Here is a 22,563-nt window from a genome sequence, read left to right on the forward strand (position 1 = left end):
TTTATTTTCACGGACCCCTTGCAATTACACGAGAAACACAGTTTTACGCCTTCTCCCAACCAAGATAGTGACCCAGATCAGATGATTCCCCGCGAAACCTTGCATCCGTGGGGTCCTAGAGCAGGGGCCCCTGACCAGATCCTCGGGGACCACCACCGGTACTGCTGGGTTTCTCTTCTAATGATGGGTGGGTAGTTCATTGTACTCACCTGTTGTTCCGCCTCCACTCAGGGAGGTGTTACCCCTGGAGCAGGAGGTGAACGTAATGACCATTTGACTACACGGTAGAATAGAAAACCAATAGTAATGGTGGCACTGGAGGACCTGATTGGGAACCACTGGCCTAAACCCGGAATTCTCCCTACTCTGCTTCTGATTGGCTGACCTTGACGTTGCAAAGAGTACTGGCCAATCAGAGGCAGGGTGAGGCGGGTTATGACTTCGCCATCCTAGGAAAGGAAATTGCCACCCGGTAGACAAGAGATGGGCGCGCCCAGGCAGAAGATAGGGAGGCTTCCCTTGAATTTATCTCAAGTCAGCAGACGAATGATTTCATCGTTGTCTTTAATTTACAAACATAATTTCTCCTCCCTTAAATCTGTTATTTGGAACAATTGGCATACTGTGTTAAAAAAAATAGATCCCTATTCTATCAAACATGGTTTGACAATAATGTAATTGGACTGCCGTTGAGCTACTCTGAATTCCTTAATACCTTTGGCATTCCTGTTACCCCAAAGGAGTTTGCCACGGTCATGGAGGCTATCTCTTCTGGAATTCCAATCCTCCTAAAAGGGGCAGAGAGACCAGTTTGCTTACCAGCACTTAACCCAAGGTAACTTCAGTGCGTAGTGTGTGCCTGACTACCACTTTAAGAAATCATAATTGTAACATCATTCATCTGTCATTCCTATATATACATTTGTTGTTACGCACCCATGGAATGGTTCAGCTCTCAAGTTTGTCTGACAGTCAGTAGCAAAGCCTGATGGTCATTTGTAATTCATTCCCCCTAACATCTATTGGATATATATGAGGGCAGTGTGACAGTGGTGAGGTGTGCGGTAGGAATGACGGATGGGTTCAAGGTGGAGGTGGGATTACATCGAGGATCGGCTCTGAGACCTTTCTTGTTTGCAGTGGTGATGGACAGGTTGACGGACGAGTTCAGGCAGGAGTCTCCGTGGACGATGATGTTCGCAGATGACACTGTGATCTGTAGCGAGAGTAGGGTGCCGGTTTAGGAGAGCCTGGAGAGGTGGAGGTATACTTGGGGTCAACTGTTCAAAGTAACGGGGAGTAGGTTAGAGAGGTAAAGAAGAGAGTGCAGGCAGGGTGGAGTGGGTGGAGAAGAGTGTCAGGAGTGATTTGTGACAGAAGAGTACCATCCATCCATTACCCCAACCGCCTATCCTGCTCTCAGGGTGGCGGGGATGCTGGAGCCTATCCCAGCAGTCATTGGGTGGCGGTCGAGGAGACACCCTGGACAGGCCGCCAGGCCTTCACACCAGCAAGCGTTAAAGGGAAGGTTTACAAGATGGTTGTGAGACCAGCTATGTTATATGGTTAAGAGACAGTGGCACTGATGAAAAGACAGGAGGAGGAGCTGGAGGTGGCAGAGATGAAGATGATAAGATTTTCATTGGGAGTGATGAAGAAGGGCAGGATTAGGAACCAGTATATTAGAGGGACAGCTCAGGTTGAACGGTTTGGAGACAAAGCAAGAGAGACAAGATGGAGATGGTGTGGACATGTGTGGAGGAGAGATGCTGGGTATACTGGGAGAAGGATGCTGAATATGGAGCTGCCCGGGAAAAGGAGAAGAGGAAGGCCAGAGAGGAGGTTTATGGAGGTGGTGAGGGAGGACATGCAGGTGGCTGGTGTGACAGAGGAAGATGCAGAGGACAGGAAGAGATGGAGACGGATGATCCGCTGTGGCGCCCCCTAACGGGAGCAGGCAAAAGAAGAGGAATTTGGAGGGGGTTGAAAGCAAAATAAGTTCCCCCCTGGAGAGAAAAAAAGAAAAAGGAAAAAAAAGGGGGGCATTTCCCCCTTCATCTACTTTTGTTGTTGTTGTTGTTGTTGTTGTATCTATCCCCAGTAAAGTCAGTTGTAGCATCCCAGACCCAACGTGTGTTATCCGGTGTCCACGTCATCTCACCTCTCGACCCTGCGCTGCTCCTGCGTGGCGGCAGAGCACGTGGTGATTTCGGACAACTAAAGACAAATCCGTCACATACGGAAAAGCCCTGGCGGCCAGTAAGACCTGATTCTGATTTCAGCCGAAAACATGTAAAGGATTAAAACAAAAAAAACCCAAAACAAACAAACAAAACGTTGTACTGTCCCTTTAAGGCTGGCCGCCGGCCGCCGCTGGAACAGGAAGTAGAGGAGGCGGAAGTAAGAGGAGGCGGAGGCTGGATTTCCGGTGTGCGCTGACGTCACCGCCCGGCTTTGTGATGGTGGATGGTTGTAGCCGGAGGGCGGGTTGTACCTTAGGGAGGAAGCCGAAACGTGAGAGTAGTCGCGCCGTCGGGTCTCTCCGCGTCTCCCCGGCGTATCCTAGTTTGCCATGGCTTTAACCGGGACGACGACGGCCGCCGCCGCCGGAATCCTTCTCGTCTGCTGCTGCTTTCACAGTTGCCGAGGTAAGTTGGTCGCCGCTCCCGGGCTCAAGTTGCGGGGCGACGGCAGGCGGCTCGGCTCGGCTCGGATCCGGGACGTGTTCCCGGCACTTGGTACCCCTGCTGTGGGACCAACTGTCCGACCGAATAACCGCCTTCCGTTGTCTGACCCCCCCCCCCGTCACGTTAGCCACCGCACTCACCGGGCCGTCCGCTAATGTGGTCCGGACCCGGACCCGTACGACCCAGTAGCCGCCCGGTGTGTTTTCTGGCAGTTGGACATTTTCAAAGCTGTGTGTGTGTGTGTGTGTGTGTGTGTGTGTGTGTGTGTGTGTGTGTGTGTGTGTGTGTGTGTGTGCGTGTGTGTGAGTGTGTGTGAGTTTTGCGACTACACAGGCAGCGTGTATAGATGCGGGGTGTAGCGATACGGTGCAGCAAAATGTCCCGGACCCGGTTCGAACCCGGGTCTTTGCGCTCAGGCCTGACCTGCCAGGACGCCCTCGGACTAGCCGTTAGAATTTGAACGAAAACAGACTTGAGAAGTAACCGCAGTTGTCGATAATAAATAAGAAGAAGAAGAAGAAGAAGGCTACTTCAGCGATAGCTAGCAGCCAGTCGATGGCGCTTTCTTGATACGACACAGTTTCTGCTTTAAGTTGTAGCGCGGTGCGCTCCGCATGACATGAAAGCGCACACGTAACAACCCGGAATGATAAAAGATGAAGACGGGCAAAAGGAGACGTCTGGCCCAGCGGTCCTCCGCAGGTACAGGGCTACGTCAGTGGCGGCTGCTGCTACAAAAATTTGGGGGGGGGGGGAGGCGCAGCCCACCTGCCAGCTGCTTCACTGCCCACACAGTCACAGAGGTATTAAGAAGGACAATGCTGCCTATAGGTTTTATCAGGGTTCGTGGACGGTGGATGATTGACAGTCGAGACGAGGCGCCGTGGTGGGTGTGACCATGATTGACAGCCACGAGAATTGTCCAATCACATTAGATCAAAAACCATTAAAACGATACCAATGCACTGCCAGTAAAAGTGGGCGTGTCTGGGGCAGCACAGAACTGCGCCCCCTGGAGAATCTGAAGAAACCGATCAGACGGCAGCCTCAGGTCACCTGCTCGCCACAAGTTTGAGGGCTTACGTAAGGTATGGTTTGGCCGGCGCCCCTCACCCAGGAAGTATATGTATTCAGACAGGAAGTATATGTATTCAGACAGGAAGTATATGTATTCAGACAGGAACCAACCAAACACCATTTGAACCAATATTTAATGGCTGCTGACAGGCGCTCACAGACTGAGGACTATAATTTCATAATTATTTGCCTTATACAACTAAATGTCATCTCTTGAAATTTGAAGGGGGTGGCGCCCCAGCGCCCTGTACTGGCCGGCCGCCACTGGTCTACGTCATCTGGGGGTTTGTGATCCTTTCACCTCTAGGATTCTTAATCCAGTTCCCTTTCGGTGGGACATGACACCCCTATACATTGAATTTGGTGCTGGAGAGCCTCGAACTCGGGGTTTTAAGGCTGCTAAGGTTTTCCATTTAGACGAACAGAAGCAGAATGCAGAAAAAGAACCCTCCACCAAAAAAACACGAGTGTCCACAAAATGAGGGGAGCTAATTCTGTTTCATTCTCGTGGGAGTTGATGTTACAAGCTTATCGGCCGTACAGCTCAAACTATTTGAATTTTTCAGCAGACATTTTAGTTTAACCTAGATGACTACATAGAAAGGGCGGCACGGAGGCGCAGTGGTTAGCGCGGTTGCCCCACAGCAAGGAGGTCCTGGGTTCGAGCCCCGGGGTAGTCCAACCTTGGGGGTCGTCCCGGGTCGTCCTCTGTGTGGAGTTTGCATGTTCTCCCCGTGTCTGCGTGGGTTTCCTCCCTCAGTCCAAAGACATGTAGGTCAGGTGAATTGGCCGTATTCAATTGCCCCTAGGTGTGTGTGTGTGTGTGTGTGTGTGTGTGTGTGTGTGTGTGTGTGTGTGTGTGTGTGTGTGTGTGTGTGTGTGTGTGTGTGTGTGTGTGTGTGTGTGTGTTGTCCCTGTGTGATGGCCTGGTGGCCTGTCCAGGGTGTCTCCCTGCCTGCCGCCCAATGACTCTTGGGATAGGCTCCAGCATCCCCGCCGCGACCCTGAGAGCAGGATAAGAGGTTCGGATAATGGATGGATGGCTGCACTACATAGAAAAGGATGTTGTGCGTCAGCGCTTGACAGCTGTCGGGTTGTGCAGCAGGGATGCATGTCTAACCTAAAGCTAGCAGAGCTCTGTCTTTCCCACCTGGCCTGAAATGATCACAACTAAAACAAAGTTGCTTTGCGAGAGGTGTGGGGTTGATTTCAGCGTCGAAATGATTCAACGCTGTTGGTGCAAAGATCATCGGTGTTTGTTTCCGCATCTCCCTACCCACAGGATGTATGAATTAGTTCATCTCACATGTATGTATTGGCCTTGAAAAACATAAAAGAAAGAATAGAAAAGCAGTGGTGTTTTTTTTTTTGTGGTCTCTCTGATGTCCTTCAGCATGTAGAATGTGGATTATACACGTCATGCTGGGACCTGGCTTGAGCAGTGTTTGCTTGGTTTTTAAGTCCTGTGTACCAGGCTGGAAGACACAGTGGTCTGATGAACTATATATATATATATATATATATATATATATATATATATATAAATACTGTCTGTCTTGCTGTTTGATAAGTGGTGTACATTGTTCTGCTTGCATTTGGCTCCATGTGAAGAACAGAAGTTAGATGCTGCATGAACTGTAAGGTGTTTGGAAATGTGCAAAGCTTGCATAGTTTTACAGTATCCGAAGATTTCTTTGCTTTGTTGTGTGTGTTGTGTGTGTTGTGTATGTGTGTGTGTGTGTGTGTGTGTGTGTGTGTGTGTGTGTGTGTGTGTGTGTGTGTGTGATCACTGCCTTGCCGTGGTGGAGAAGCCTGCATGATGTACTGATGATCCCAAGAGCTATGCCGTGCGGAGCTTGGCTCCTGGTAGGGTTACCCAGGGCGGATAGGTCAAGGGGGAGGTTCCAGATGTAGCGTGATCCAACAAAGACCTCAGCGACGGAACTGTTGGAAGATGTCTGCAGGTCACAAGGGCAGTGAAGGCGGATGAAGGCTGCAACAGAGGGTGGTCCCCAATCGTCTTGGTTCTCCATGCCATTGGCCTATGGCCACCCCCTGCCAAGGACCGTGTGGTGGCTGCAGGCACATCAGCCACGCCACGTGCATATGATATAATATATGATATGATATATCATATCATGATATACCATATCATATTTGTCGTATCATATCATATCATGTATCATACAGCTGCCGTATTGTTTCACTGTCAGACAACAGGAAGCTTCTTTTCTGCCCCAGAGACCTGTTGTGTGACGAGGGCGTTTCTCTTTACTTTGAACTCGTAGCTCTAAGGCTTGTATATTTATGCAGTGGTTGCAGAGATCCAGATTAATGGACTTGCAGAGACCAGCTATCCTTTCTTGCGGAGATGTCAGCTCCCGTAGCTATGTCGTCGACTTCATGTCTCCAGGGCTTTCTGAACCTGCCTCCAAAACATCTGAACACTTATAAATGCGAGGATCCGATGCGAGGGTCTAAGGACAGGATGTTGTGTTGCTGTAAAGCCCAAGGAGGCAAATTTCTAATTTGTGATAATGGGCTATACAAATAGAATTGACTTAACTTAAAGAGAAACTGGGTCCGCGGTGGCGTAGCGGTCTAAGCATCGGCTCTGTGTCGATGCAGTTGCCCACTGGGGACTGGGGTTCGCGCCCCGGTCTCGTCAGATCCGACTATGGCCGGACTCGACGAAGCAGCGATCATTGGCAACGCTGTCTTCGGGAGGGGGGCGGAGTCGGCTTGTGTTCGTCACGTGAATGCGTCTCTGTGTGTGTCGGAAAAACAGTGGTTCGGCTTGGAGTCGCCTTGTCACGAAAGTGGCGAGGTGGTCTCCTTCGAGACTGCCGGCCGGAGAGATGCAGTTGGCGAACGCATACAGTGCGAGGGTGGGTGTTTGAATTAAAACAGGGATCGATTGGCCACTAAATTGGGAGAAAAAAGGGAAAAATCAGAAATAAATTTGTAAAAAAAAAAAAAAAAGAGAAACTGAATCTACGAGACTAAAACCCTGAAATAGTTTTGTACGTTATTATTAATGCCCCATGAATAGTGATGCAGGGTGCTGTTATGCACTGTTACATCTCTGTTTAGCGGCGGGAAAGGGCTTTATTTTTTAATATTTGGCTTATTCTAGGCGGCACGGTGGCGCAGTGGTTAGTGTGGTCGCGTCACAGCAGGAAGGTCCTGGGTTCGAGCCCCGGGGTAGTCCAACCTTGGGGGTCGTCCCGGGTCGTCCTCTGTGTGGAGTTTGCATGTTCTCCCCGTGTCTGAGTGGGTTTCCTCCGGGTGCTCCGGTTTCCTCCCACAGTCCAAAGACATGTAGGTCAGGTGAATTGGCCATACTAAATTGTCCCTAGGTGTGTGTGTGTGTGTGTACACGTTTAGCTATCCTTGTGCGGACCAAATGTCCACACAAGGATAGCAAAACCTGACAGGACGTACCTTGTGTGGACCTTTCACAGGTCCGCACAAGGAAAAGGGTCTATTTTAGGGTTAGAAGTTGGTTTTAGGGTTACAGTTAGAATTAGGGTTAGGTTAAGGTTAGGGTAAAGGTTAGGGTTAAGGTTAGGGTAAAGGTTAGGGTTAGGGTTAAGGTTAGGGTAAGGGTTAGGGTTAGGCATGTAGTTTGTGTGGTTAAGGTTAGGGTTAAGGGCTAGGAAGTGAATGTAGTCAATGAGGGGTCCTCATAAGGATAGTGAAACACGACTGTGTGTGTGTGTGTGTGTGTGTGTGTGTGTGTGTGTGTGTGTGTGTGTTTTGGGCCCTGTGTGATGGCCTGGCGGCCTGTCCAGGGTGTCTCCCTGCCTGCCGCCCAGTGACTGCTGGGATAGGCTCCAGCATCCCGGCGACCCTGAGAGCAGGATAAGCGGTGCAGATAATGGATGGATGGATGGATGGATGGATGGATGGATGGATGGATGGCTTACTCTAAGTGTGAATGGCTGCACCAGCTGTTGGTTTGCATGTTGACCCGTGTTGTGTGGGTGGTAGCCAAGGCCCGGAGTGCTCAGAAAATGAGATATTTTGCATTTTGTGACTTCTTTTTATCTGGTTTCGTCACTTAGTTTTTGCATTCAGCTGCACCTGGCGGCAGATCAGCCATGACTCTGAAAGCTTTAAACCATAATTTTGGCAAAATATTAATTAATTTATTCTTTCTTGAGTCCCAACAGGGCTACTTTTTCTAAATCTGATTATAGCCTAAGTGAATCTGTCGTAAATTGCCTTTTTTTTGATACCTTGCAAGTTTATTCCGCCCCTGTTTAACTAGTCCGTCTTAAATGAGGCGTCAGACCAGCTCCGAGTGTCTGTGGCGAGGCTCGAGTCTGTTCTGGCCTCCTACGCTGCACAACTGTGACGCTTTCGATTGACGAGTTAGGAGCAGAACATGTGCGTGCATGTATATTCTGGAAAAACGCTGTACGGTTTTAAACTGCCGTGTAAATGGTTTCAGCCACGTGCAACCACAAGGATATTCTAGCCGTAGCACACAATCACCCGGTAGCACACAATCACCCGGGTGTATGTTTGCCGTGGTGGGTTTAACACATGTCTGTTCTGCAGGCATGCCCGAGGAGGTGAGGGATTCGGCTGAACGAGGCTGTGAGCCAGTCTTGCCATTAGTACCGGTACCGGGTGTGGCTTTCTATCACAACATGTTGTATAGAATTCACTTTTCCCTTCTTATCCCAGAGGGGGATTATCTTGAATAGAGAGCCTCTTGTCAGACACGCTGCCTCTGGGTCTCCTGCCGGTCCTGCTCGGGATCTGCAGCGTGGGTGAAAGGTAGTGTGCTCGAGAGCCGCTTCTGAAGCCCGCGTGCTGTGATGACCCGTGCAAAATGTAAGCCAGCCTGCTGATTACTCGGTGGGTTTGGTGATGCGAGGGCGATATGAGTCATGACCCGTGTCATTTCCACTTCCACTCTTCCTGTCGAAGATGCAGTCCGGTCAGGACACCTGTCCAGGGGGGAGGGGGGACCGGGGGAATAGCGTGATCCTCTCACGCGCTACGTCCCCCTGGTGAAACTCCTCGCTGTCAGGTGAAAAGAAGCGGCTGGCGACTCCACGTGTATGGGAGGAGGCATGTGGTAGTCTGCAGCCCTCCCCGGATCGGCAGAGGGGGTGGAGCAGCAGCTGGGACGGCTCGGAAGAGTGGGGTAATTGGACAGGTACAACTGGGGAGAAAAAGAGGGAAAAATCCCAAAAAATGTATATTTGGAACAAACGACTCACTGAAAAAGACGAATGATACCCAATGATATTCCTCTGACTGTTGTATACTGGCGCTTTTAGTGGTCCTTAATGTGGAAATTGACTACATTTATGTGTGTGCGTGTGCGTGTGTGTGTGGTGGGTCTTCATGGAGACCTAGCCGTGAGTTATTCTGGCTCCAGCTGCCTTTTAAGCCAATCACGCCACGGCTTTGTGCTGCTAAACCACTGCGTGCCGGTGGAGGACCTCTCGGGTGAACGTGTTTTTAAAAGTCTCTTCGTGAAAGGGTCGTTTTCTTAATCGGCCTAATCAGTCCCTCTGTGCCCTCTGGCTTCGGTGCTCATGCTGTTGTTGTTTTGTTATTCCTTTCCTTTTGTTGTTGGCGTTCAGACTACATGTGTCCTGTCACCGCTGAGGTCGGCGCTGGAGGAAGTTGAAACGGTTCCACGCTGACTGGTTCTTGAGCATGTCGTGGCTGGCCTCCGCCTGTTTGGAAGAGGCGTGACTCCGGCAGTCAGACCAAAACAACGCAGCGCTAAGCCGTCAGGGCAATAAGCTGCGCTCTGCAAGACTGGTTGTGTTGTCCATGTCCACGTGCAGCCCCCTATCCCAGCGGGCGAGTAGAAGCCCCTTCATAATAATGTACTGCACGCCGGCTCAGAGGTCATATCCATAAAGTTCTGCATCGCTGTTTGTCTCTCATGTCAAACCATGCTGAGAATTTGCTGAGGAGCTTGCTTCCCGAAGGTTATGCTAATCCAGCTAACAACAAAGGCTCCATATCCTGTAGCCTCACACGCCTGATGGACGAGCACACTGGTTCCATCAGTTTACTACTGACTTTGTGAAGTGTCTTACCAGTCTGTTCAGTTTAAACTGCTCGATGCCTGCATTCTCATGCAAATACCAAGCGTGGCGACGGTGTGTTTAAAGCTGAAATCTGTGATTTCCCTGAGCTGTCCCTCCGTCTGTCAGTGAGGACTACAAACCAGGTGTAGCAGGACTACAAACGAAGTGTAGTAGGATTACAAACAAGTTGTAGCAGCCATTGTGGTTGGTGTGCCGTCAGCTCAGCAGTAAGCAGTTCCCACCCTTGTAAAAATGGGTCGTGGGACCAAAGCTAACACACACAGTCTGATGTATTACACACTACATCACACTATATGGGAACACTGTTGTACAGTCATATTGGTTGTCATGGATACATCAGCATCACATTTTAGTCTTTTTTCCAACATGTACAAGTTTGCTGCTGCACCAGTGTTCATCCTACCTGGTCAATGTCTCAACAGCGGGGCATCCGGGTAGCGTAGCGGTCTATTCCGTTACCTACCAACACGGGGATCGCCGGTTTGAATCCCTGTGTTACCTCTGGCTTGGTCGGGCGTCCCTACAGACACAATTAGCCGTGTCTGTGGGTGAGAAGCTGGATGTGGGTATGTGTTCTGGTCGCTGCACTAGCGCCTCTTCTGGTTGGTTGGGGCGCCTGATGGGGGGGGGGGGAACTGGGGGGAATAGCGTGATCCTCCCACGCCGCTACGCTCCCCTGGTGAAACTCCTCACTGTCAAGTGAAAAGAAGCGGCTGGTGACCCCACATGCATCGGAGGAGGCATGTGGTAGTCTGCAGCCCTCTCCGGATCGGCCGAGGGGGTGGAGCAGAGAGCAGGACAGCTTGGAAGAGTGGGGTAATTGGCCGGACACAATTGGGGAGAAAAAGTGTGGGGGGAGGGACTATCAACAGCAGTATACGGAGACTGGAGAGAGTGTCCAACCATGGTGAAGATGACTGGTAGTGTTATGGAGCCTGACTCCGTCACACACATGGAGGAAATAAACATTTACTAATGGGGAAAAATCATGGATTTCCGCTTCAGAAATGAATCGGACTCACTCATGGCGGCTCCCCTGCTCCTTTGGCGTACTGGGGGGTGTTCCATCAGTCTGCTAAGCCTCTGTTAAAATGAGCACGCCATCCGCCATCACGGCACGGCAGATTAGCCGTGCAGTGTGTCACGTTCTCGAGCTGCCTAAGCCTGTTAAGTGTGGCCAGTGAGTGACAGATTGCGGCATTGGGGGGGGGGGCGTAATTCATCCTGGGTCGGTCCTCCTGTCTCCTCATTATGACTCCATTAAGGTGGAGATGTGTGTGGGCAGAAGGGCAGAGCCCAGCATGTTCTTTAGCATCTGAAAAGTTTACCGTCATCGTCACAGGTCTTTATTGAAACGGCGTTCCGGTGTCTTAATCTCAGCCCGTATCGCCGCGCCTCTGGATCGAGACTTACATGCCCAGGCTCACATGGGAAATGTCTTCATTAAGTCTCCCTCAGCCTTCAGAGAAAGGACACATCAGCTCATTACTGTTGGGAAGCCCTTGTAAAGAATTCATTATCATTTTTTTAATAACCATCTTTGCTGTAACTTCATTAACCAAAGGGCACGGCGTTCACAAGTGTCTGTGTGCTGAATCACTTGTGTTGTGTTCTGGACGTCCTCGAGCCATTGTATTGTGCTGAGGGAGTCAGGTTTTCAGGGTTCAGGGATCAGAAATAGTTATTTGTCGTTTCATTCCATGCACCTGCGCGTATGAAATGAAATGAAAGGAAATATCGTTTCCCCCAGCCCACAGCAGTGCAACACAATGACAAAAACACGTCCAAACTACAAGAACACACATATATCTGAACTACAAAAACACATATATCCAACATTTCAAAAAGAATTTTTTCCACTGTCCAAGAGCGCGAACGCCAGGATGACTGTCAGAACTGCTGGTCTGCATGGGCTTCGCTTAGCCTGCCCTGCTTCCACATCCTGTAAGCTCGCCCTTGATATGTTCTACTCCGGCGTGCGAATATTTTTTTCCTAGGATGAATCCGGAAAGTTCCCGCCCTCAGGCGCTAGGATTGGCCAGATCTGCCTGTCAGTCAAGGCCGAGGCAAACGCGCAACAACCCTAACCCTAGCCATGTTTGCTAGCTAACTGTTAGCCATTAGCCACGTTTGCAACCAAGTTAACTGAGGGAACTTAACTGTGTGTGTACGGTAAGCGAATATTTTTTCCCTTGGATGAATCCGGAAAGTTGACTGACAGGCAGATCTGGCCTAATCTAGGGCGGGAACTTTCCAGATTCATCCTAGGAAAAAAATATTGGCCTCGTGCACAGCTCCAGTCAGGGCCGTGGTCCCTGGGCCCACCGGATGCAGCAGACCAGGCTCCCTCAGCCGATCCAACGCCAGCTCTCCCAGCCAGGCACCTTCGACACACCTCCCCACACTCCACATGACGACACCAAAAACACAGTCAACGCTAGGCGAGGCCGCCGCCAGACCGCCCTCGGTGTTATCGGAACTGCTAGTCTGCATGGGCTAGCAGTTAGCTTAGCCTGCCCCGCTTCCGTGTCCTGTCAGACCGCCCTCGGTGTTACCTCCTCGGGTGCAGCTCCAGGCAGGGCCGTGGTCCCTGGGCCCACCGGACGTAGCAGATCAAGCTCTCCCAGCTGATCCAGCGCCAGCTCTCCCAGCCATCAAACTAACACCAACTTAAACATGTTTGGTAATGGTAACACAGACAGACACTGTAGGATCAGTGCCGGTGGGGAAAATAACAAAATACAAGAAGCAAGAGGGCAATATTTACAATAGGTGTCATCTCCGTTCTGGCTGCAGTGAAGAGGATTGCAAACGAGGAGCAGTGTGACAGTGAGACCACAACATGTCAGGTGTGATTTTTCCTTTGTGCCAACGTTAGTCTCCTCTCTGGCACTGCACAAATTGAGGGTTTAATTTGAGTCACACAAGTGACGATCGATGTTGTGTTTCTCCGCCTTTCCCCCTCTCTTTCAGCACACTGTCAGTTTGTCAGAGTCCATTTTAAAGAGTTTTTGTATTGTTCTCCGTAACAAAACGTTGCTCCTGAAATCTGCTTGAACACACCTGTGGCTGATGTGTAAAGATGGCCAGCGACGGACGGCTCCAAACGGGTCTCCTTTAGAGAGAACACTTGGATTTAATGAAAATATTGTGTAGTTTTTGTTCTTGTGTCATACATGGACGGATTATGAGACAATAGCCCCCTGAGCATGCGCGCCTAAAGCCCCATCCCCAAGCTACACACACAACACACACACACAGCCAATAAAACAACAGCACATTAACAAAATAAACCACTTTCAACCCCAGATGTAGGCCACCTTCAACACTGACAAAGACCTACTGACACAAATGACTGAGTAACGAGAAATGAAAAGTTACTAACAGTTAATACCAGTGACTTCATGCCGAGGCTCTGGTTTCGGGGCCCCCTGACCCCTTGCGCTCCTGGGTCTTGTGCCCTGTTGGCCCATTTGGTAAATCCATCCATGATGACGCAACGTTTTGCGGCGCCTCACAGATGAGTTATGTGGTTTGTATACAGTTGTGTTAGGTTGTGATGAAGAGTCAGATGAACTTGTGAAGGGGGGCGTGATGGGGCTACATGATTATTATTATTTTTTCTCCCCAATTGTATCTGGCCAATTATTCCACTCTTCCGAGCTGTCCCGGTCTCTGCTCCACCCCCTCTGTTGATCCGGGAAGGGCTGCAGACTACCACATGTCTCCTCTGATACATGTGGAGTCGCCAGCCGCTTCTTTTCCCCTGACAGTGAGGACTTTCACCAGGGGGACGTAGCGCATGGGAGGATCACGCTATTTCCCCCTAGTTCCCCCTTTCCCCCTGAACAGGCCCCCGACCGACCAGAGGAGGCGCTAGTGCAGCGACCAGGACACATACCCACATCCGGCTTCCCACCCGCAGACACGGCCAATTGTGTCTGTAAGGACGCCCGACCAAGCTGGAGGTAACACAGGGATTCGAACCGGCGATCCCCGTGTTGGTAGGCAACGGAACAGACCACTATGCCACCCTTAGGGCTGCACAATTTTGGCAGAAATAATAATAATTTCTTAATGGCAAATTGTGAGACGTCAAAGCTTCACACGTAATCCCACACAATTAAATGTCACCTTCACCTCCATTGCATGGGTTGTCTTGGGAAGAACTTCTTGGGAAGAACTTCTTGGGAAGATACTGCTGACACCTGAAGAAATGGGAGTGAAGTTTTGTTTGGGACTCGGATAATAAGTTGATGAAGGTTCAGTGAGTTGCACCATCCGCCTGAGGGTTTTGAACGCTTCGTCTTAAAGTATGTAAAGATGATTAGTTTACATCTTAAAGTAAAGATGGTGGTGCAAATTCACATTTGCAGAGGCCTCACCCAGTACCGTCCATGCAGTGTCTTTGTCCACATATGCATCTAAGTGTGTCTTGGTTTGATGGCTGGGAGAGCTGGCGCTGGATCAGCTGGGAGAGCTTGGTCTGCTGCGTCCTGTGGGCCCAGGGACCACGGCCCTGCCTGGAGCTGTTCCCGAAGAGGAAACACCGAGGGCGGTATAACAGGATGTGGAAGCGGGGCAGGCTAAGCTAACTTCTAGCCCATGCAGACCAGCAGTTCCCATAACACTGAGGCAGTCTGGCGGCAGCCTCGCCTAGCGTTGACTGTGTTTTTAGTGTCGTCGTGAGGAGTGCAGGGAGGTGTGTCAAAGGTGTCTGGCTGGGAGAGCTGGTTCTGGATCAGCTGAGGGAGCTTGGTCTGCTGCGTCCTGTGGACCCAAGGACCACGGCCCTGACTGAAACTGCACCCGAAGAGGAAACACTGAGGGCGGTCTGACAGGACGCAGAAGTGGGACAGGCTAAGCTAACTGCTAGCCCATGCAGACTGGCAGTTCTGACAGTCATCCTGGCTGGCGTTCATTCTCCTGGACAGTGACTTTTTTGTTGTTTAGTTTAGATAGATGTGTTAGGTTGGATATGTGTGTTCCTGTAGTTTTGGGGTGTGTTTTTGTCTTTGTGTTGCACTGCTGTGGGCGGGGGGAAACCATGTTTTGTTTTGTTTCATTTCATGTGCACAAGTGCATGAAATGAAACGACAAATAAAGTGATTCTGATACTGAAGTACAACTTCTCATTCATGAGTTTCCTGACCCGTTTCAGCTCCGCTTTGTTTGTTCTTTGTCCAGTCAGAACTGAAGTGAGTTGTGTTGGTACAGGACTTGTTAGCTAATAGTCACCTTCTGTGCATGTGATGTAAAATATGCATGTGTGACTGCTAACTTGTTCATGGAGTAAGAACACATGGCCCCGCGTGAATGAGGCTTTTCTCTGACCACAGACCTGAAATCATTCCTATCTTTAGCCATGCTACATAAGTGAATATAGAAATATGTGTGTGTGTGTGTGTGTGTGTGTGTGTGTGTGTGTGTGTGTGTGTGTGTGTGTGTGTGTGTGTGTGTGTGTGTGTGTGTGTGTATGTGCGTATAATGTAGAAATGATGGATTCTGAGACATGGAAATATTGATGTTTTAGAAAAAAAATACCAAAACAAATGAATGTTTATGCATCTGCAGATTCTTACCCTGCAGCGAAATATTTGGTTTGGTTGATCAAATGCTGAACTCCTCCTGCAGGTCAGTACGGGAACCATCTGAACCAGTATATTCAGCATTATGAGGGCCTGTCGTACGACACCGCAGCCCTCCACAGCAGCCACCAGAGAGCCAAGAGAGCCCTCGCTCACCACGACAAGATCGTGTCGCTGGACTTCCACGCTCACGGAAGGTCAGTAGAAAAATAAAATAAATTGTGCGCACATGTATGCTCACTCGTGCACCGTCACATTAATTCAGTTCAATTTATTGTCATTAAAAACAATGTGCAGGCACATGTTAAAAATGAAACGAGGGCTGTGGCCTCGCCAAACAGCGCAAGACAGACACAGTAGTATAAGATATACACACATGAAGACCAAACGCTAAAAATAAGTTTAAAAAGAGCTGGAGTACAAAATATTTGAAAATATCCACAGACATTCAGTGGGTGGCCAGGTTCAGGTGGGCAGCAGCTTGGGGAAAGAAGCTGTTTTTGAGCCTGGTAGTGCGGGCTCTGAGGCTCCTGTAGCGCCTCCCAGAGCGCAGGGGGAGAACAGTCCATGGTTGGGGTGGGTGGGATCTCTGCTGATGCTGAGACCCCTTCAAAGGCAGCGTTTGTGATAAATGTCTTTTATGGCTGGGAGCTGGGTACCAGTGATATGCTGGGCTGCCTTGATGGTCCGCTGCAGAGCTTTCTGGTCTACTGAGGTGCAGTTGCCGTACCACAGTGAGATGCAGATGGTCAGGATGCTCTCTATGGTGCAGTGGTAGAAGTTGGTAAGAATTTTGGGGGGTAGACGGGCGCTCCTCAGCCTCCTCAGGAAATGCAGGTGTTGTTGGGCCTTTTTCACAAGGGCCTGGGTGTTGAATGTCCAGGAAAGATCCTTGCTGATGTGGACTCCAAGGAATTTAAAGCTGGAGACACGCTCCACTTCCACCCCATTGATGTGAATGGGGGAGTGGCTGCAGCTTCTAGACCTCCTGAAGTCCACAATCAGCTCCTTTGTCTTCTGCACATTGAGAACAAGGTTGTTGGTAGTGCACCATGATGTGAGGTGCTGAATCTCATCCCTGTAGGCCGTCTGTATGCCATTAACTCCTACATTTATATTTGGACCTAGATTCACACAACATGGACACAACCTGAGTAGGTCAATGCATTGTAACTTACTTTTAACAACTGTTTAAATACCATTTTCCAGAGGGGCCTGCTAGTTGAGAGTGACTGTCTGTCTGTATGGAGAAGGGCTGCAACCATTGATTAGTTTGGTGATCGAGGATTTGGTGAATATGTTGATGATTGTGTAATCGGATTGAGAAATGCATTACAGAAGAAAAAAAAAGTAGGTACGGACTTTATGTATTGAATTGACTTAAAGGAATTGGGATTTAACCCAGTCTTTTAAGAATATTTTGCCTTCCAAACACAACTCTGCCCCATTATTCAGAGCTGAGGAAGGATTCTGTGTGGGCAAGACAGGACAGGTCCAGACAGCAAGGTTTCTGTTTCCAACGAAGGACGATGAAGGCATAAAAGGAGAGAGGCCCATTGATGAGATGGCAGTGTTTTAAAAAGCAACAAGAAAAGAGATTCTAGAAGCGTCTGGGTGGCGTGGCGGTCTATCCGTTGCCCACCAACACGGGGATCGCCGGTTCGAATCCCTGTGTTGCTTGGTCGGGCGTCCCTATGGACACAATTGGCTGTGTCTGCGGGTGGGAAGCTAGATGTGGGTATGTGTCCTAGTCGCTGCACTAGCACCTCCCCTGGTCGGTCAGGGCGCCTATTTGGGGGGACGGCGAACTGGGGGAATAGCGTGATCCTCCCACATGCTACATCCCCCTGGTGAAACTCCTCACTGTCAGGTGAAAAGAAGCGCCTGGCGACTCCACATGTATCGGAGGAGGGATGTGGTTTTCTGCAGCGCTCCACGGATCGGCAGAGGGGGTGGAGCAGCGACTGGGACGACTCAGAAGAGTGGGGTAATTGGCTGGGTACAACTGGCAGAAAATGGGGGGGGGGGATCCAAAAAAAAAAAGGAAAGAGATTCTTTAGTAAATTATGCAGGGTGACACATAGCGAGTCTCCTTCAGTCATTTTTCAAGCTTGTGACTTCTGGTGTCCATTGTGAAAACTATGATGCGGTCCTGCCGTTCTCCAGTCATGTCTTTCTATTCTTTATTCGAGGTAGAAATTGAAAACGAAGTAACTTGTTTACTGCTGAGGTCACAGAGACTGCCGGGACCCACAGGGAACGTAATTGACCACAGTGCTGTTTGTTCAGTTGGTGATGGTACACAGACCCGGCTGGTCATTAGTGGTTTTGCAGTTCAAGTTTCTCCAGAAACTCGACATTTCATCATGCTGGGATCGTCAGAAAAACATCCGGTTAACTGCATCTGCTGACCTTTTACATGCAGTTCCAAAAAAAAACAAAAACAAAAACCCAGAAGATGGTATACCGACTCTTCTGTTCACATGTTCATGAAAGACGGGAGAATGTTGGCGCTGTAATCAGGTTATGCCTAAACTGATTCTGACCTTTTATGACGACGACCCGATGAAGACGCTTACGTGACTGTTTCCAGAGTTGGGAGTAACGTCTTTATTGAGTTTATGATCGGGTCATCGGTTTGCATGTGCACACACACACACACACGAGCTGACTGGTGGGCCGTCGGTAGACCGGCCTGACTGCGAGGAAGAAGTGAAGTGTGGTTTCGCTGTGTGAGACATGGCGGCCCCTTAGGGAGAGGCCCCTCTGTTAAGAGCGGCATCAACCATGTGATTATGTCAAGAGCCAGGCAGACCAGATCAGCCACATTTCTGCTAACTTTAACTCGCCGTCTTTCTGTGTTTGAGAATAGATATGCTTGCTTCCTTTCTGTGTGTCTAGACCCATATTGAGATGAACTTTTGTCATCGGTCGCCCTGGTATGAACACAGCGGCGCCGACTCTGTTTTGGAAATACGAGATTTATTGCAGGCAGTAAGACTGTTTAAAGAGCCTCGTAATTTATGTCTGCGGCGTTCTTGTCACCTGGTTTCAAGGCATTACAGGCTGTTGCAGATAAAACAATTCATAATGTTGAGAGATGGACTGTGACAAAACGGTTTAAAAGGGCGGTGTTTGTCTTGGAGTTTTTGTCATTTAGTCGTCATTTAATCAATTTAGCATCTAATTGTCACTGATGACTTCCTTCTTTTACCTGTTTCATTGGCCTACCTCTGCCACAGTGTGACTCCACTTGTCTTACTCTGCATGTGCTGAAGTAGTGTTTTGGTTTTGTTTCATTTGCCAGTGCAGACATCCTTGTGTAATTTCTCTCTTTCATGGGTGGTGGTCTTAAAGTTTCTTATGAAATGCTAAACCTGCGTGAATGGCTGCGTGAATTCGCATTTGAGGCGGACTCGCCCAGGGCCGGTGTGGGAGGATGACGGTGCGAACTTGGGTTTGCGGCGGCCTCATCCAGGACCGTCTGTGCGGTGTCTTTATCCACGTCTGCGTCTAAGTTGTGTCTTCGTTTGATGGCTGGGAGAGCTGGCGCTGGATCAGCTGGGAGAGCTTGGTCTGCTGTGTCCTGTGGGCCCAGGGACCACGGCCCTGACTGCAGCTGCGCCTGAAGAGGAAATGCCAAGTGTGGTCTGACAGGACGCGGAGGCGGGGCAGGCTGCGTTAGCTGTTAGCCCATGCAGACCGGCAGTTCCGATAACACCGAGGGCGGTCTGGCGGCGGCCTCACCTAGCATTAACCGTGTTTTTGGTGTCGTCGTGTGGAGTGCAGGGAGATGTGTCGAGGGTGTCTGGCTGGGAGAGCTGGCATTGGATCGGCTGAGGGAGCCTGGTCGGCTGCGTCCGGTGGGCCCAGGGACCACGGCCCTGCCTGGAGCTGCATCTGAGGAGGAAACACCAAGAGCGGTCTGACAGGACGGGGAAGCGGGGCAGGCTAAGCTAACCGCTAGCCCATGCAGACCAGCAGTTCCGACAGTCATCCTGGCGTTCGCTCTCTTGGACAGTGACTTTATTGTTTTTCTGGGGATATGTTGGATATGTTCGTTTTTGTTCTGGAGATGAACGGGTTCAGCTTTGTGTAGTTTCCTACCGCATGTTGTTGGCTAAGTTGTTTTCTGTGTGTTGCTTGACGTGGAGGAGGACCTTGTCAGCATCCGATTCTTTAAAATGTTCTTTCATGGAACGAAGGAAAAAATGAAAGAACAAGCGGGAATAGCAGAAGCCCAGTCTGTACTCACAACAGGCCAACGGGAAGTTCAGTCAAATGGAAGAAGGTTGGTTTGTTGTGAAATTTGGGCAAAAACAGAGGTTGAGTTCATAAAAGGCTAAAACAAGTGTGCTCCCTAAACTTATCAAGGCTCCTGCAGCCTCCAAAAAAGGGACTGGAGAAATCAAAATTAGAAAGAAGGTGGCGCTTCATGGATATAAATATGTAATAATCTTCTTCTGCTTTATTTTGCTAAAAACATGCACGCTGATGATACCAGATAGACAAGTTTCGTCTTTCATGTCAAATGGTCCTCTCGAGGCGTCCAAGTAGCAAAGCGGTCTATTCCGTTGCCTACCACCTTTGCTGGTTCGAATCCCCGTGTTACCTCCGGCTTGGTCGGGCGTCCCTACAGACACAATTGGCCGTGTCTGCGGGTGGGAAGCCGGATGTGGGTGTGTGTCCTGGTTGCTGCACTAGCACCTCTTCTGGTTGGTCGGGGTGCCTGTTCAGGGGCGAGGGGGAACTGGGGGGAATAGCGTGATCCTCCCACGTGCTACGTCTCCCTGGCGAAACTCCTCAATGTCAAGTGAAAAGAAGCGGCTGGCGACTCCACATGTATTGGAGGAGACGTGGTATTCTGCAGCCCTCCCCGGATCAGCAGAGGGGGTGCAGCAGCGACCGGGACGGCTCGGAGGAGTGGGCTAATTGGCCAAGTATAACTGGGGAGAAAAAGGGGGGGGGTGGTCCTCACAGGATGCTCGGTTCATGCTGTTGACCAGAGCTCTTGTATGTGGCATCACCGGCACCAACTCATCTTTGCTCTCTTCCAATGTGAGCTTGGATTTTGTTTTGTTTGTTTTGTGAGTGTGCACACCTGCTTTTTGTTGCGCTCATGCTAACACATGCACACTTGCATGTGACACTAACACTTGCACGGTGAAATGTCGTGTAGTATGCAATACAAGAAAAAACAAAACGGAAAAAATACCACAAGCAGCCCCAGAGGCTCACATGTGAGCCGTGTGAGGCTCTGAGGCTGCAGGCAGTAATTTTTCTCTGTCTTTGCAGTCTTCCTTTCATGGTTGTATGATTTGCCCCCCCCCCCCCCTTCATCCCTCTGTATCCATCTTAACTCTCCTGTAGTGTCAAAGAGGCCACTAAGAAGAACGCATCATAGTGATCCCACTCATTTTTCGGGCAAACTCCCACTCTCTTCCTATTTGTTCTCCCCGTCAACTTTGACCAAGGGCTTTCAAAGCCCTATCGGGGGACAATCCGATAGGGCTGCAGGACGTATGGTTTCAGCATCATCATTGTGATGTGCGCATTCGCAATAAACACATCGCAGGACTTGCAATGTCTCTAACACCTCATGCTGCAGGTTTTTGCTGCTAGGTACAAAAGGAAAACTCACACAGTTCTAGTTTTCCATGACTGATCTGCAAGAGAGGTCTGTCTGACAGAACAATTTACTCCGATTTAAGGGTTCTTGGATACACAGCGTGGCGGTACGGTGGTGCAGTGGTTAGCGCGGTCGCCTCACAGCAAGAAGGTCCTGGGTTCGAGCCCCGGGGTAGTCCAGTTTGCATGTTCTCCCCGTGTCTGCGTGGGTTTCCTCTGGGTGCTCCAGTTTCCTCCCACAGTCCAAACACATGTAGGTCAGGTGAATTGGCCATACTAAATTGTCCCTAGGTATGAATGTGTGTGTGTGTGTGTGGGCCCTGTGATGGCGTGACAGCCTGTCCAGGATGTCTCCCCGCCTGCTGCCCAATGACTGCTGGGATAGGCTCCTGAGAGCAGGCTAAGTGGTTCAGATAAGTGATGGATGGATGGATACACAGAGTTGTTGCTAGTAAGTGACATGCAGGCTCTGCATACCCAAGGAACCACCAATCACAATCATCCGTGATCAGTTTATCAAACAACCAAAGCCCCGCTAGTCGTCGACCACAACCTGAAAAAAAAAACGAGTTTTTTTCTGCTTCCAGTGTGGGAAGATGGCGCGCCGGCCTCACCCAGTACTGTCCATGCAGCGTCTTTGTCCATGTCTGTGTCTAAGTTTTGCCGTCATTTGATGGCTGGGAGAGCTGGCACTGGATTGGCTGGGAGAGCTTGGTCTGCTGCATCCTGTGGGCCTGTGGACCACGGCCCTGCCTGGAGCTGCACCCGAGGAGGAAACGCCGAGGGCGGTCTGACAGGACGCGGGGCAGGCTAAGCTAACTGCTAGCCCATGCAGACTGGCAGTTCCGATACCACCGACGGCGGTCTTTGGGCGGCCTCACCTGGCGTTGACTGTGGTGTTTTTGATGTCGTCGTGGGGAGTGCGGGGAGGTTCGTCGAGGGTGTCTGGCTGGGAAAGCTGGTGCTGGATCAGCTGGGAGAGCTTGGTCTGCTGCGCCTGGAGTTGTGCCCGAAGAGGGAACACCGAGGGCGGCCGGTCTGACAAGACACGGAAGCGGGTCAGGCTAAGCTAACTGCTAGCCCATGCAGACTGGCAGTTCCGACAGTCATCCTGGCTGGCGTTTGTTCCCTTTTTTTCTTTTTTTTGTTGTTTACTTTGGATATATGTGTTAGTTTGGATATGTGTGTTCTTGTAGTTTTTGGATGTGATTTTGTCTTTGTGTTGCACTGCTGTGGGCTGGGGGAAATGGTATTTCGTTTCATTTCATGTGCACAAGTACATGAAATGAAATGACAAAGTGTGCCTGATTCCTGAAAATGAGAAAGGAACAGGAGAAAAACACCAAAAAAGGAAGATTTGGTTGCAAAAAGAAAAGCAGTGTCAGTTGTATGGATTTTTCAATTTCAAATGATCTTGACGACGTTGTTGCTAAGGGGCTGCATTTTGTTGGGGGTGCTAAGAGTTATCTGTGAGGCACTTTGAGATCTGTCTCCACA

General features: G+C 50.0%; 1 protein-coding gene across 1 annotated transcript in view; it reads left to right on the forward strand.

Annotated features, from left to right (window-relative positions):
• The first annotated feature begins 2,471 nt into the window (after positions 1-2,471).
• Positions 2,472-22,563, forward strand: part of adam10a (ADAM metallopeptidase domain 10a) — a 103,489-nt gene continuing 83,397 nt past the window's right edge. Inside the window, exons 1-2 of the mRNA XM_056278182.1 lie at positions 2,472-2,648; positions 15,485-15,635. Coding sequence (XP_056134157.1) covers positions 2,573-2,648; positions 15,485-15,635 — 227 coding nt within the window. The 5' untranslated portion in view covers positions 2,472-2,572. The remainder of the gene's footprint in view (positions 2,649-15,484; positions 15,636-22,563) is intronic.

Source organism: Lampris incognitus, chromosome 4 (genome assembly GCF_029633865.1).
Source record: "Lampris incognitus isolate fLamInc1 chromosome 4, fLamInc1.hap2, whole genome shotgun sequence".
Lineage (NCBI taxonomy): Eukaryota > Metazoa > Chordata > Actinopteri > Lampriformes > Lampridae > Lampris > Lampris incognitus.